Source organism: Carcharhinus amblyrhynchos, chromosome 3 (assembly GCF_965287045.1).
Source record: "Carcharhinus amblyrhynchos chromosome 3, sCarAmb.v2.hapA, whole genome shotgun sequence".
Lineage (NCBI taxonomy): Eukaryota > Metazoa > Chordata > Chondrichthyes > Carcharhiniformes > Carcharhinidae > Carcharhinus > Carcharhinus amblyrhynchos.
The window spans coordinates 114,090,845-114,106,442 of record NC_137326.1 but is presented as its reverse complement, the minus strand read 5'-3'; the positions used below and the strand labels follow the sequence as shown (position 1 = coordinate 114,106,442).

At 41.6% G+C, this 15,598-nt stretch overlaps 1 protein-coding gene across 2 annotated transcripts in view; it reads left to right on the top strand.

Annotated features, from left to right (window-relative positions):
- Positions 1-614: 614 nt before the first annotated feature.
- The window catches only part of prss56 (serine protease 56), a 55,498-nt gene continuing 40,514 nt past the window's right edge, over positions 615-15,598 (top strand). The window contains exons 1-7 of one of the 2 annotated variants that reach the window (XM_080185762.1): positions 615-854; positions 3,138-3,296; positions 6,325-6,525; positions 7,103-7,156; positions 10,395-10,581; positions 11,874-11,982; positions 14,389-14,548. In XM_080185762.1, coding sequence (XP_080041888.1) covers positions 755-854; positions 3,138-3,296; positions 6,325-6,525; positions 7,103-7,156; positions 10,395-10,581; positions 11,874-11,982; positions 14,389-14,548 — 970 coding nt within the window. In that variant the 5' untranslated portion in view covers positions 615-754. The remainder of the gene's footprint in view (positions 855-3,137; positions 3,297-6,324; positions 6,526-7,102; positions 7,157-10,394; positions 10,582-11,873; positions 11,983-14,388; positions 14,549-15,598) is intronic. The other variant, XM_080185763.1, reaches the window with a different exon arrangement.

The window sequence follows — 15,598 nt, the reverse complement described above, 5'->3', positions numbered from 1 at the left end:
ATGTATAAAATAAAACATTTTTTCATTCAGTGCTGTTAAACGATATTGTTGCATCAGCCTACAATAAAGTTTAAGCAGTAGTGTAATTTAACACCAGGATTTCTGCTTCAAAGCCTTGTGAGTATGATTTCTACATAAATCATTACAATGAGCAATTGGTCTTTCTATTATGTTTTAGTGATTACGTAAAGTTTGGAATATGAAATGTTTCTAGTGTTCATTTGAAGTGCTTCTTTAAAACAGTTGACCCCTAGTAATTAATTATATATGTGTGTTTCAGATCAGGCTAGCATGCTTAATGATTTGTTCGCCTCCTTTTTTCTGGCAGAATATTCCCTTGGACAAAAGTGATCCAAACTGACAATATTTTATTCTCGAAGACAAAAGCATGAAAATGATCAATGCCAGCGCCCAGGCTCTTGATCATTAGTTTAGCTTTGATTCTGCCGTTTGGGTCGTGTTTGGAACACAATGCAGCTATTCAGAGAAGGACAGACACCCCACAATCAGCCAGCTCTACAAACTCCACTCTCTGCAGTAATGAATTCAACTGTTTGTCTGTAATTCATGGGAAACTCCTGCTTCCCCCCTCAGCCAGATATATATATAAAAACTCTGCGCTCCCCACTGTCATCTAACTGGTGCAAAGGAAACTTCAGCAACAAGACAATAAGGTTTACTTCCCAGTAGAGTTACAAGAGTTTGTGAAAAGAATCCGAAGGAAGTTTAGAGTCAGGCCCTTCGCAGAGTTTTTATGAGGAGGATGTTGCTGTATTTCTTACTGTGTGTGGACATTAGCTTGGCTGCTCCACTGAACAAAGATGTATACAAACTGCCAGCCAGTGCCTTGGAAGGTGAGGTTCTCCTTCATTATCTGATGCTGCAATATAGACACTGACATATTAATTATTCTGTGCATTTGTAAAAAAAACTTTATTTATAACTGCTAAGCACAAGAAGGCGTAAGAACTATTTGCACATGCACACATATGCACATTTAGCTAAGCTTTCATACTAAATACAATGCTTTCAGCATACAGAAAATATTGTAGCGTGCATGTTATTAATGGCTGCTATTGCTAATATACTGAATATACAAGCTGTGTTGAATTTACAAGCTAGAATCAAATCAGTAACTGTAAATTGATACTGTAAAAGTGAAAATACACTTAAAATTTCAAAACACTTACATATAATTGTCCACAAATGTGCCTCTTAGGGATATAAGCATCACGCATAGACATGGGATATCCTAGAGAGTACCTGATATATGTGGAGGCATTTGTGTTTACTCTCACAATATTAATCAATCAGAAGTGCGTCTGTCTGCTATGAATATTTTGCAAGGAGTTGCATGCCAGTCAGATATTTAGAGGTGAAGAGGTAGAAAATGGATGGGGAAAAGTGAAGGTACTGCTGGATTGGAACTGAAATTGAATTATCAATATTTAAAATATAAGGGATTGTACGTAACATCTTGCATAACTGCTCAAGCCTTGAAATATCTGAGTGATGTGAACACATGACAGGGATTGTTCAATTCTTAGACAGTGTAAACAACTCCAAATATTCCTATTGACAGTGAGACTGAGGGCCACACTCGATATTGGCAATTGTTGATAATCTCGCAGAGAGATATTAAGTGTCAATCTTTTATCAGTACATTACTGTATCCAAAAGGACTTCACACAGTTCAACTCTGACTAATGTTTCTTCATTGTTAGTACAAGGAATAATTCTGCTTATGTTGTGTGTTGTACATCAGGTTAATTGTAGGCCGTTAGGGATCAGCTGAGTTTGCAAAGAAGATGCTGACAATATTTATTATGGAGTTGTGGAATTTCTTCATGTAAAAATACCTTGACGGTGGGATTGAGCTATGCCAGGAGTGAGAAATGGCTGGTGGCAAATAGGCAGCTAATATTATGCTACGTCAGTCTTTATTTTCCATTGAGATAGAAAATATTACTGAGATTTTTAATTTCAAACAAAGTAAAAATGACAGTGATGATAGGAAACGAGTTTCCAAAAATCATTTGAACCATCAACCAATGGAAGAGGGTTGGGTGGGGTGAAAATTCAGTCTGCAATTTGTTACAAGACTGCCCCATGTTCCATGTGGCTGACAATGATCAATTTCACGCCTCTCATGTTTTGAATGGATTGGAGGACAAAGCCATTTAAGGCAATAGTTTAGTAAGATATGGAATAGATTTTGTGACACTAATTAACCATCAAGCAGATTCAAGTCTATTGTTTGGAACAGCACAGAAAAGCATTTCTCGTGACTGTTACCAATGTCCCAATTGACATGTTCATTTTTGAAAACCTTATCCAAACTTTCAATTCATAATTTTAACCTTTGTCATGAAAAAATGTAGCAACTACATGTTGTATCTTCCCAGCTTCATTCTTAACAGAGTTATTGCATGTCTATGGTGTGGGCAGCACGGTGATACAGTGGCTAGTACTGCTGCCTCACAGTGCCAGGGGCCTGGGTTCGATTCCTGTCTGGGGTCACTGACTGTGCGGAGTCTGCACATTCTTCCCTTGTCACTGTGAGTTTCCTCCGGGTGCTCTAGTTTCCTCCCACAGTCCATAAGATGTGCTGGTTGGGTGCATTGGCCATGCTAAATTCTCCCTCAGTATACCCGAACAGGTGCCAGAGTTTGGCAGCTAGGGGATTTTCACAGTAACTTCATTGCAGTGTTAATGTAAGCCTACTTGTGACACTAATAAATAATCTTAAACAAGTGAAATTGAGATGAGGCTATGGAAAGGGATACCAGTTGGCCTCCATAGATTCACAAAGTGCTAATGATCAAGTGTAAAATCATTCCTGCCTGTTCGGTTTTGGTTGTCAGGTAACATCCAGTTTTAAAAAACAAACTTTATGAAACGAAACAAGAGGAAAAGAAAGGATGGTTTTGATTTATATAGCACTTTCCATGATCTTAGGATTATCAAAACTCTCAACAGTCAATGAAGTCCTTCTGGAATGTCCATATTGTGGTGTAGGATTGAAAGTATCAATGTATAAATTTGAGTATATCAACCTGCTGATATACTTTTAAAACGTCATTGAAACTGAGATTATGTTAGATAATACAAATTAGTTTTCTACCTGTTATTTGTAGAGTTGTCGAGCAAAGGTACAATAATTCTGGAAGCAGCTTTGAAGAATGCATTATTAGTGCTAGATGAAGTGCTGAAGAACAGAAATCTCCAGTTGAAAGAATGCAACTACTGTGCAGTTTGTTTGTTCAAGAACTGCGGCAACAGAACATCTCAGTGCGGTAGGTGAAACACAGTACTGCCTGGCGAAACCAGTAAGAGTATGAGACAGCCTGAGGGAATTGTAGAGTCTGAAAGTAAAACAACATCAATGAAGAGTGAAATTATGTATAGTCAACTGAAGTCCAATAGGTGTTTGTTGTCACAAAGTGAGTGAGTGCTATGCTGTGTGCTGAGTTAGCTGATCTCAGCTGTGTCAGCGATAGGGACCCTACTTTGATTGATATCAGTGCCCAGTTACAGCAAGAAGAATTGGCCAGAAGTCTTTAACCAATGATATGTGTTGAAAGCGTGTGTATGCAGATACTGGGGAAAAAACAACACTAGACCTTGTGAGGATGTTTCCACAGACAAAACAGCTTGCCAAGTGCCACAGGCACGGCATGCCCCTGTGCAAAGATGAACTGGTTTTCCAGCATCATTAGCATGTAATAAATTGATCGAGGGGAGGAGTTTTAGTTTCATCTTTATTTATGTCACAAGTAGGCTTACATTAACACTGCAAAGGAGTTACTGCGAAAATCCCCTAGTTGCCACACTCCGGCACTGTTCAGGTACACTGAGGGAGAATGTAACATAGCCAATGCATCTAACCAACCCTTTCAGATCTTTCAGATTGTGGGAGGAAACTGGAGCACCCAGAGGAAACACATGCAGACATGGGAAGAATGTGCAAGCTCCACATGGTCATTGACCTAGGCTGGGAATCAAACCCAGGTTTCTGGCGCTGTGAGGCAGCAGTGCTAACCACAGTGCCGCCAAGCCACCCTGAGGAGCACAGGGCCAGAACACGTTGTCCCGTTGAGCCCAAATTGCGTGTTACTGGTTAGCTTGGTGACCATATAGGAAGGCTCTGGCCAACAGGATCCTAAACAGCTTAAAATCACCTTACTCATACTTCTCAGGCACATCAGTTACAGTTTGGGAAACCAGCCTCAATTAAATAGGAAATGGGAGCTAAATTTTACCACTGTAGTTTTTAAACATGAGGCAGCTTAATTTCCTGGTCTATTAGTAGAGCGTAAGTGGTGAGCACTTTTGTTTGATCTTCCTGAAGGTACAAATTAAGAACCTGCCTCTGGAATGGCCATCAATTAGGATCAGTGAGCGGGTGGGTTGAGGAGGCAGGAGGATGATTCAGCACATGTTATTGAGAGGGCAGCTGGCAGCCTTCACTGTGGCTGCAGTGAGTACGCTGTGGAGATAAATGGCACAAAAAGAGCAGAGCAATGAGGATGAAGAAACAGGCATCCATTCCTTCACTCCCAGCACTGTCTGTGACAACAGACTGTAGGAGCCTTGCAAGCAAAGGTCAGCCTCTGTCTGCAATTAACCACAGATTTGCTGCTTTCCCCATCTAATGTTCAGATTGTATCTCCTTTGACAACTTAGGCTCTATGAGGGTCTGACCTGATGCTGGGAAGAGTCAACCTTCTTTGCAAAAATACTGATAATTTAACTATTAACAAACTCAATTGGCTTCCCAACACTGCCGGGAGTTACAGCCAGCACACACAACTTGCCTCTGGGAAATATGTGGATACTCGTTGTCCAAGGGCAAGCTTTCAAATATTTCCAGCCACCCCCCCCTTCGAACCCACTTCCAAGAACATGGGAAAATTCCCCATGCTTTCAATGAACCTTGAGCATTTTTCACTCCTAAAGATTGAATGCGCTGACTGCACAGTTGACATGCAACATGGAGTACTGAATAGGCCTCAGTGCCCCCTAATGATCAACACTGGCACCTAAAGTGCACTGCTTTTACTCCTAACACTTCACCATTGTCCTCCCTTGGGTTATTGTGAGATGGTTAGCAATAAGATTTAAATCAGCAAGACCTAGACAGTCCAGTATCATAATCATTAAATTTCTATATCTACATAATCTTATTAATTGAGTCCTGAGCATTATTGTGGAGTTTTTTTTAATGGGGAGTGAGAGGTTGCTACATTCTCCAATCTCGCTTGCAGCTGGGATTCTCCGGTCCTACCGCAAGTGAATGGAGGTTTGGCTGAGCACCAAATCCTCCATTCTTGCTGGCAACGGCGGTGGGACGCGAACAGCCAGAGAATTCTCGTCAAAATGTCCAATTAAAGTATGTGTAAATTCTGCAGCAGTTCCAGTTGGCTCCTGACATAACTTCAAACGGTGGAGATTCCAGGCCCTGGTAATTCTCTGAGACCCAGCATATGGGTGGGACAGATATGACTGATACAAGGCCTCAATCTCCGAGTCTCTTGCACACAAATTTTCCAAGCGTCTGGAACACCCACCCCCTAGTAACATGAGTGACACATAAATGATATTGTGGTCAGGAATATTGAATGTGAAATTACCATTTAAAATACTTGTTTCTCTTCAAAAATCAACTTTAATTTCACTAACTCTTAACCTAGACTTTTTTTGAAACTTTCTGAGTAGCCAATTTTGGTGCAGCATTTGGAAGTGGATTGGTGCCATAGAATCATAGGATCCTACAATGCTGAATGAGGCCATTCAGCCCATCATGTTTGCAGTGAACACAATCCCACCCAGGCTCTATCCCCCATAACCCCATGCATTTACCCTAGCTAGTTCCCCCTAACACTAAGGGGCAATTTAGCATGGCCAATCCACCTAACCCGCACATCTTTGGACTGTGGGAGGAAACTGGGGCACCCAAAAGAAATCCACGCAGACACGGAGGCAATGTGCAAACTTCGCGCAGACAATGACTCAAGCCTTGAATAGAACCCGGTTCCTGGCATTGAGAGGCAATAGAACTAACCACTGTGCCACTGTGCCACCCACCATATTTAAAATTAATAAATACAAGACATTTATGGTTATCAGCCTAAAGCTTTATTTTCATCATGATGTACCACACAAAAGACTGAAGGGCAGTTTTGTCAACATCGTCAGATATTACCTATTTTGTTTTGTCATATGGCAGGCAGCTCAGATTCATGGTCAAGTAAAATCAATTGTTAAATCTGATGTTGCCCTGTGCCACCATTGGTTATTACTTTTTGTTTGCTTTGTTTTTAGTTTTGGGTGTCATGCCTACCTCCGAACCCAGCTGTGAAACCATTTCAAGGGCACAGTTGATGGAGACTGAGGCTGAGAGTCAATGGGAGCTGAGTAAGGCCTGTTGGTACTATCAGACATATTGTCCAAAAGGGGGACAACGTAAGGTGAGCTGTCTGAAACAGATGGAAGGACGCTGTCACGCCAGGATACTTCAGTGCAGTATGTATTAACCAAGTAGCTCCATATCAGGCACTTGGAGGGGTAGTTTGGATATGTTTAAAGTTTATTTATTAGTGTCACAAGTAGGCCTTACATTAACACAGCATTGAAGTCAGTGTGAAAATCCACCAAGTCACCACACATTCTGGTACCTGTTTGGGTACACTAAGGGAGAATTTAGCGTGGCCAATGCGCCTAACCAGCATGTCTTTTGGACTTGTGGGAGGAAACTGGAGTACCCAGAGGAAACCCACACAGACATGGAGAGAACATGCAGATTCTGCACAGACCGTGACCCAAATCAGGAATCAAGCCCAGCTCCCTGGCACTGTAAGATAGCAGTGCTAACCACTGTGCTGCCGTGCTGTCTTTGGTTTATATCCAAACATGTACATGCCACTTATTCCACTTAATCCCCCCTATTCACAATATGAATTAATTAACTCTATATTGTACATTCCTACAAAGACAACGATGTGAAACTAGTTTAGTCAATACAATACACAATGGTTGGTGGAGTATTGTTGCTATTCACTCACTATAAGAACTGTAATATTGCTTCTTTTGTCATTTACAGGTCAGACAGGTAACATGAAGAGTCTGAACTCTGTACTAAACTCAGAAAGAAAAGGTAGGCATTAAGTTCCAAATATCTGAAGTAACAATAAAGGAATATGGCAACAACTAGTGATCTAGCTAATGGAAACAAAAGCCACATTTTATGGGATCTGCTGGTAAAATGGAACTATGTTTACCTGATCTATCACAACCCCCTTTGCTATCTAGTTTGGAAAGTGATCTATAGTAAAGTCCCACCATTCATGGGAATTACATTCCTGAAAAACTTTGCAAGTAGCAAATTCACGAATGATATTTTTTAATGGGAGTCAATTAGATGGATTCCAAAGATACAACTTCCCATTGCATTGAAAAAGCAGCCAGCATAATCAAGCACCCCATGCAACCAAACATACTCTCTTCCACCTTCTTCCAGCAGGAAAAAGATACAGAAGTTTGAGGTCACATGCCAACCGACTCAAGAACAGTTTCTTCCCAGCTCCCATTAAACTTTGAATGGACCTACCATTGACCTTTCTATACACCCTAGCTATGACTGTAACACTATATCCTACACCCTCTGCTTTCCATAAATGGTATGCTTTGTCTGTATAACGTGCAAGAAACACTATTTTTCACTATCTACAAACGCATGTGACAATAATAAATCAAATCAAAAAACAAAATGTTCATATAGAGAATAAAAGACAATAAAAAGCATAAAGATTGCCTGATCTTTAACAAAAAAAAGAAATATATATTTGTCACATCTTCTGCCATGTAAAAGACTCCACACTGGCATTGTTTCTGATGGGTACATGGCATCCACCCCCCATAACCGCCCCCACCCCCCAATGTTATTTTTGACTGCTTCCTTTTTGCTTTTCAATCTTATAACTTTCTCGGTAAGGAGCAATGGCAATGTCGATCATTGTATATCGGACAATACTTTTTTTCTATGTTTATGCCATAGCTTTTTGCCTGTTTTTTCAATTCTTCAGGTGATCTCAGGTGATTTGTGCCATCCTCTTAGGTATAAATCAAACCTTTTTGGGCTCTCCTTCTTCCTCCCTTTTTACTCACTTGATGTCATCAACTCCATAAATTCTTCTGTAGAGAGTTCCCCTTGATGAGTCTGTATTAACTCCTCTACCTTATCTGTGGCAGGTCTTCAAATCTCTCCTCTCCAAATTGTTTTGCTAACTCAGCAATTTTGGTTACTGCAGCATTCAGACTGGAGAATCTTCTGAAATCATTCACAGCCCCAGGCAAAACTATTTCTCGAACAAGCATTAACTCTACCGTAAACACAAATAAAATCCCAACAACCATGAACAACTTTGGGGCAAATGGGATCAAAGGTTATGGGGAGAAAGTAGGATTAGGCTATTGAGTTGGATGATCAGCAATGATTGTAATGAATGGCAGAGCAGCTCGAAGGATCAAATAGCCTCCTCCTGATCTTATTCTCTATGTTTCTGTGTAACACCATGAGCAAACATTCTAGTAAGCAACATGGAAGCTAACGCATAGGCAGTGCACAGCTTCTAGTCCAGGAAATAAATCAAGGATACCTTCAATTTCCTTTTTTAATATATTAATTGAAGTACTTTTTCTATTTTATGATATTTTCTCCACCATTTCTTCTAGTTTTCTTTTTTCTGAAAAACCACAAATAAACATTAAACCACCAGAGGAAGTATTTACTCTCCATGTACGCTCAGAATCCTTTAATCATAATGACTTCAGTTAGATCATCCCTGAAATTTTTATACTGAAGGGAATGTGAAAATAGTCTGTACAAACTGTCCCCATGATTTGGGCATTTTGCCTGCAGTAGTTTAATGTTTATTTATTAGTGTCACAAGTCAGCTTTCATTATCATTGCAATGAAGTTACTGTGAAAATCCCCTAGTCACCACACTCCTGTTCAGGTACACTGAGAGAGAATTTAGCATGGCTAATGCACCTAACCGACATGGCTTTCAGACTTGGGAGGAAACTGGAGCACCCGGACAAAACTCACACAGCCACAGGGAGAATGTGCAACTCTACACTGTGACCCAAGAACCTGGGTCGCTGGCACTGTGAGGCAGCAGTGCTAACCACTGTGCCACCGTGCCACCTCAATAGTATGATAGTAGTGAATCTATGCTTCATTCCCATATCCTTTCTGAGATATGGTTTCCAGTACTGAAAACATTACTTTAGGTAAGGTCAAATGGAACACAAAAGCAGCAGAAAGCCATTCAACCCACGAGCCTTCTCCACCCTTAAATACAATCAGGGCTGATCACCTACTTCAATGCCTTTTTCCCCACACTATCCCCATACCTCTTTATGTCGCTGGTATTTAGAAACCTGTCAATTTCTGCTTGAAACATTGTGATGGCTGAGTGCTCTCGAATAGAGCTTTCCGAAAGATACACAACCCTCCGAGTAAAGAAATTCCTCATCATCTTGGTCCTGAGCGATTTCCTCCTTAGTTTGAAATTGTGGCCCTGGTTCTACATTCCCCAACCTGCAGCTTTATATAACTAACATAACTTTTACCCCATTGTATTTCCACCCTGTAAGATTAAAGCCAACATTGCATTGCACTGTGCTCTCCCTTTATTGACCTTCCAAAAGACGTGCAGGTTAGGTGCATTGGCAATGTTAAGTTCTCCCTCAGTGTACCCAGCAGAGTGTGGCAATTAAGAGATTTTCACAGTAATACTTCATTGCAGAATTAAAGTAAGCCTACTTGTGACATTAATAAATAAATTTTTAACTTTCCTGCCAATTGTCTGAGATAAGTTACAATGTGGAAATTGGTTGTTAATGTTGCATCAGTTTAGCATGTAAAAATGGCTTTGTTTCTATGATGTGGAGATGCCAGCGTTGGACTGGGATAGACACAGTAAGAAGTCTCACAACACCAGGTTAAAGTCCAACAGGTTTATTTGGTAGCAAACGCCACTAGCTTTTGGAGCGTTGCTCCTTCGTCAGGTAAGTGGGAGTTCTGTTCACAAACAGGGCATATAAAGAGACAAACTGTTATTCTGTAAATTGAATTTGTCTTTATATGCCCTGTTTGTGAATAGAACTCCCACTCTCCTGACGAAGGAGCAGCTCTCCGAAAGCTAGTAGCTTTTGCAACTAAATAAACCTGTTGGACTTTAACCTGGTGTTGTGAGACTTCTTACTGTGTTTCTGTACTAGGATGTAGGGCTACAATTCCCTGATGTTGCTGTGTATTTTGGGGGGTGATTTTATTTCAGGGAGTAGCAGCATTTGAATATGTTGATGAAGCATTATTTTTCTTGCAGCCACTTGTGGTCAGAAAGCAGCAACATCCAATGACACCGTTGCCATGGGGAGGATTGTTGGTGGTAACCTAGCAGCTCCTGGGAGCTGGCCGTGGCTGGTGTTACTCAAGCTGAATGGGAATGTGATGTGTGGAGGCGTGCTGGTGCAGCATTCATGGGTTGTAACAGCAGCACATTGCTTTACAGGGTGAGAATGCTATTGATCATCAGAAATAAATGAATCAAAAGCCAAGACAAAAATATTTATTGAAGTCCTTGTAAAATTTTTTGCTTGTTGACATTAACACTTTTAAATGGATGATCTTGCTGGCAAAGGTGCAGTAGAGGCTCTTTTAACCCTATCCACCCTATGGCAATCATTCAGGTTACTTACTCATCTTGAGGCCTCCCAGGGGCTCATCTGGCGCACTCAGCAGGCACCAACAACTGTAAAGAGAGAGAGGTGAAGAGATATAGGAAGGAATTCCAGAGTTTGGGATTAGGCAATTGAAGGCATAGCCACGAATGGTGTAGTGATTGAAATTGGGGATGTTAAAGAGGCCAGAATGGCAGAGCTGCTTTCATTAATTCTGGCTATCAGAATGCAACCAACTCCCTATCCAGCAGAAATTCTGCCCATTAATTCCTCAGAATGAAGCTTTAACTTAATACCTCAATGGGCCACCTTATTAAACGTTTTTTGAAATGCTATCATCACCCAACAACATTGTTGAAGCTGCAGTGCCCAATAGGCAGCAAGGATACCTACACAAAGCCAGCAGGGTCCTTTTTAACATGTCAGGTCCCACTTATTGAAATGTGGTTCTCCCGCTATTTTACTCAGAGATATGATGGGGAAGTGACAGTGAATTTCTCATTAGACCAATTCAGAAAAGGACTGGATTGTGGCCAAAAGATCAAAAAGACAAGTTTATTTTTTTTAGCTATCCTAATGGAGACTGGACGAACAGCAAGATACCCACAGGAAAACATCAGGCCTTCCTCGCATGGCACATATTACCCCTCTCCCTTCCCAATTGTAGGGTTGGTTTGGTTGATACTTGATGTTGGGGTTGGTCTCTGCACCACTTCAGTTGCTCCTTGTTGATTTTTCACGTGGTATTTAAGGGGGCCTGGTAGTTAAGAATACTCAATGACTGTGCATCCACATCTCTTTAAAGACTCATAACCCACTGAGTGAAGAGTTTTCTCTTCATCTCAGTTCTAAGTGGCCAGTTCCTTATCCTGAAAATGCCTCTGGTTCTAAACTCTCCAGCCAGGAGGAACAGTCCATGCCTGTACTGCCAAAGCCTCTAAAAAATTTTATATACTTCCATAACTTAAACTCCAGAGAATGGAGCCCCATTCTATTCAAAAATAAAGACACCCAATTGTTATGTGATATTGCCAAACTTCATTGACTACAAAACACACTGAGCTGTCTTGAAAATGTGAAAGGTGCAATATAAATGCAAGTCTTTTTTTTTCTTTTACCTTCAGGAACAGAAATGAGAATTACTGGCGTGTGGTTGTTGGTGAATATGACTTGAAAAAGCAAGATACTGAAGAAAGGATTTTGCAAGTCAACCGGATCATTACACACCCCAAGGTAAATTGGTTCAAAGGTTGTGCCCTGAGTTTTGTCGGCATGAACATTACTTCATTCTCCGCAGGCAATAAAACATAACAAGTGTCTGAAACTGCTGTTTTCTGTCTGCATCTGTCAAAAATACTCTTCTCCTCCCCTGCCACTGTTAGACTAATGTAGAAAATGCCCCAAAGCCGCTGTACAGAATCAGACAAAAATTGGCATTGAGCGAAAGAAGGAGATATTAAGCGGGACAAAGGAACTGATGGGTTTTTACTCATGTTTTAAATGAGAAGCGGGAATTTCAGAGTTTGGGGTCCTCACAGCAGGAGGTATGACTGTCAATGGTGGGGACAAGGAAATGTGATTCGTATAGATTGGAGGAACTCAGAGATCTCAGAGAATTATACAGTTAGCGGAGATTGCAGGAACGGGGAGGGACAAAGCCTTGAAGGATTTAGTAAGAAGTCTCACAACTAGGTTAAAGTCCAACAGGTTTATTTGGAATCACAAACTTCTTCATTAGGCGAGTGGATGGTGAGAAGGTAACTTGATGAAGGAGCAGTGCTCCAAAAGCTTGTGATTCCAAATAAACCTGTTAGACTTTAACCTGGTGTTGTGAAACTTCTTACTCTGCCCAACTTCTTGAAGGATTTAAACAAGAGGATGATCATTTTAAATTTGAGCAACTGGAGGTGAACAGAAGCCACATGAGGTCAGTGGGCACAGGGGCAATGGGGGAGCTGCATTTGGTGTAGGATCGGAGATGGGCAACAGGGTGGAAATTAGCAATAACTTTCTCTGTTTAGCATTCAGGTCTAAAAAGGAGACTCGCAAGAAATGCTCAGTTAATTCTCAGCATGTTACCAAGCAAAGTTTTACTCAGAATTGAATTTGATCATCCTCGTGAGCAATTAAGTCTTATTAAGAAATTCCATAAGACAGGTCAGAATGGAGGTGTGAAATGGATATTCCACGTCTCTTATCATTTTTATAGAAGATACAAGGCAGAACATGAGAAGTCCAACAGCCTCACTGCTCAGAAAAGTGGCCAAATGGCTGACTAAAAGATAATGTGCGCAACCCGGTGGTTAAAACATTTCACCATCAAAAAATACCTGGTTGTTCTCTGTGTTGAACCCAGCAGCTGGGCACTAACATGAACCAGACTGCTCAAGTTAGCAATCTGCACATGGAAAATCACCTTCTACCCTTCCTGACTCATTAAGAAATTCCAGATAGAGCTTAATGAGTCATTAATTGGAGGTTCCAGACTCCCCCACTTCACTTTGAAAACTCAAACACATTCCAGAGATGCTGCGATGTAAACATGACAGGGGCAATTCTCCCAAAAAAATTCTAATTGCCAACTTCATGTGAAAAGTAACTCCAGTTGATTGTTTTAGTGGGATTTTCAGAATGAATCTCTCACACTGTGAACACTGCAGTTGCCCTAGTGTGTTTCACTCTGAAAATCAGGGAGCGAGGCCTATTCCCACTGGAGAGGCCGGCAGCATAGCATTGTGTGGACCACTTTCCAATGTGCCAATCACTCAGTGCCGAGATCGACGCATGTGCAGTGACCCTGCACTGCCAACTTCCCAATCACTGGCTAGCCCGATCACTGGACAACCTCGCAACCCCCCATCATTGCCTCTCTGACCCCTCCACCCCCAATTGTTGGCCTCCTGGACCTCTCCAGGCCAGCCCTGAGTTCCCCCACCCTGGCCGCCAGCCCTGACCCACCAGCCCTGACCCCCCCCACCAGCCAGACAGCCAGCCCCAATCGCTGTCCTGTCTGAACGCAGCATGGCAGCGGGTTCCCCCATCCCCACTAATTGTGCCTATAGGCCTCGCCCACCCAATAGGCCATACACCCTCTGGCCCACCCCTTTGGCATTGCCTGATGCCTGGTGGTCAGTGCCAGGGGGCCAGGCTGGCACTGCCCAGGGGACTCTCCCCTTTACCACTGACTTGTAGACCTCTGTTCCCACCAGATGGGTCGGCTGCCTGTTTTCAATTAGTGGAAGCAGGACTAAACCCCGCTGAAGTAAACCAGTCCTGGGCCCACGAATGAAATTTGAATTCAAATTTAAATATTTAAATCAACTCCCCGCCGATTTCCAGTTTTGATGATTCCAAAAAACATAGAGCTGGAGATGCGTGGAAGCCATGATTCCCGCCCTATTGCGGCGCTAGAGAAGCACAGCGGGCAGGGAGAATCACCCCAACATCTGGAAGCTCAGTTTTCAAAGTTCCCAGGAATTGAAAATCCTGGCTACTAGGAATGACGCTCACTGCACTAAACCTTATTCAGAACATAAGGAAGCAAGTCATATTCCCTCTGGTTCAGAAAATGTTGAATTCAGAATGAGACTCATGACAAATATACTCACACACTAACAGTTATATGTCTGTTTATTCTAGTTTAATCAAAGAACATTCAATAATGACATTGCCCTCCTGGAGCTGACGGTGCCTATAGACATATCAGAACATGTGAACTTTGTGTGTTTGCCAGAGAGCGTTGGGGAGCTTCCTGCTGGAACAATGTGTTACATTGCTGGTTGGGGTTCACTCTATGAAGGTAAGGTGGACAAGCAAGATGAAATGACTAGCCTGTTGCTATTGATTTAATTCCCATGGTATTCACTGCAAATGTCTTACATGATGTAATGGGAGTGAAAACGGAAAGAATCTTCTTCAAGGAAGGCAAGTCAATTTCATATTTTGGAAATTCACCCTACCTGTATATCATTCCAAAGGTTAAGAAACGATAAGCACCAGGGTTGTCTTTTGATACCAACTAATGTGTCATATGATAAAACATCACTCCTTGTGTGTTACCCAAAATATTTTATACAGATTTTGTATAATCATTGTGTACTCCCAACTCCAGAACATCATCTGACCTGGTCCTTGAAGTGTTGCCCCTTGGGCTGCACTGGTACAGTTCAAGCTAGGCAGAACTGGATAATGAAATTACAGTTCTGCCTGTATCAGATGGGCAAATGCATCCTGTACCATGTGCGTATATATGGGGTTGTAATTTGTTATTGTCCCAAAATTGAAGTCGTGTCCTGTAATGTGTAGAATGAACTTGTGACTCAGTTGCTAGCACTCTGGGCTCTAATCTTAATGTCACAAGTCTAGGTCCCCCTCCAGGGACTTGAGCATAAAGATCTCAGCTGACAATCCATTGTTGGAATTTCATCTTTTAGATGAGCCCAGGCCTTTTCTGTTCTTCCAAATGGATGTAAAAGATCTTCATAATTCCCATGCTTATCATGAAGAAGAGCAGGGGGATTATCCCTGGTGTCCTAGCCAATATTTAGTCTTCAATCAACATCGGTCAAAGCATCAGATTGTCTACATTTCTGTTTGTGGAAGGTTCATTTGCTACATTTTAGCACTGGCTGCACTTCAGTTGAGCATCATTGATTATGAAAGTGTTTCGGGGTGTCCTAAGGTCACAGAAGGTGCAAAACTCAATGTAACCTTTTTTTTCATTTACTCCAGCATTTTGGAATATAGTTTATGCTAATTAGAATTAGAGCATAAATATTGAGTGCAGATGGTTTCTGATATTCTATTAAGGTTACAGCAGAAAGCAATCAGGTGATTGGCAGGAAAATAC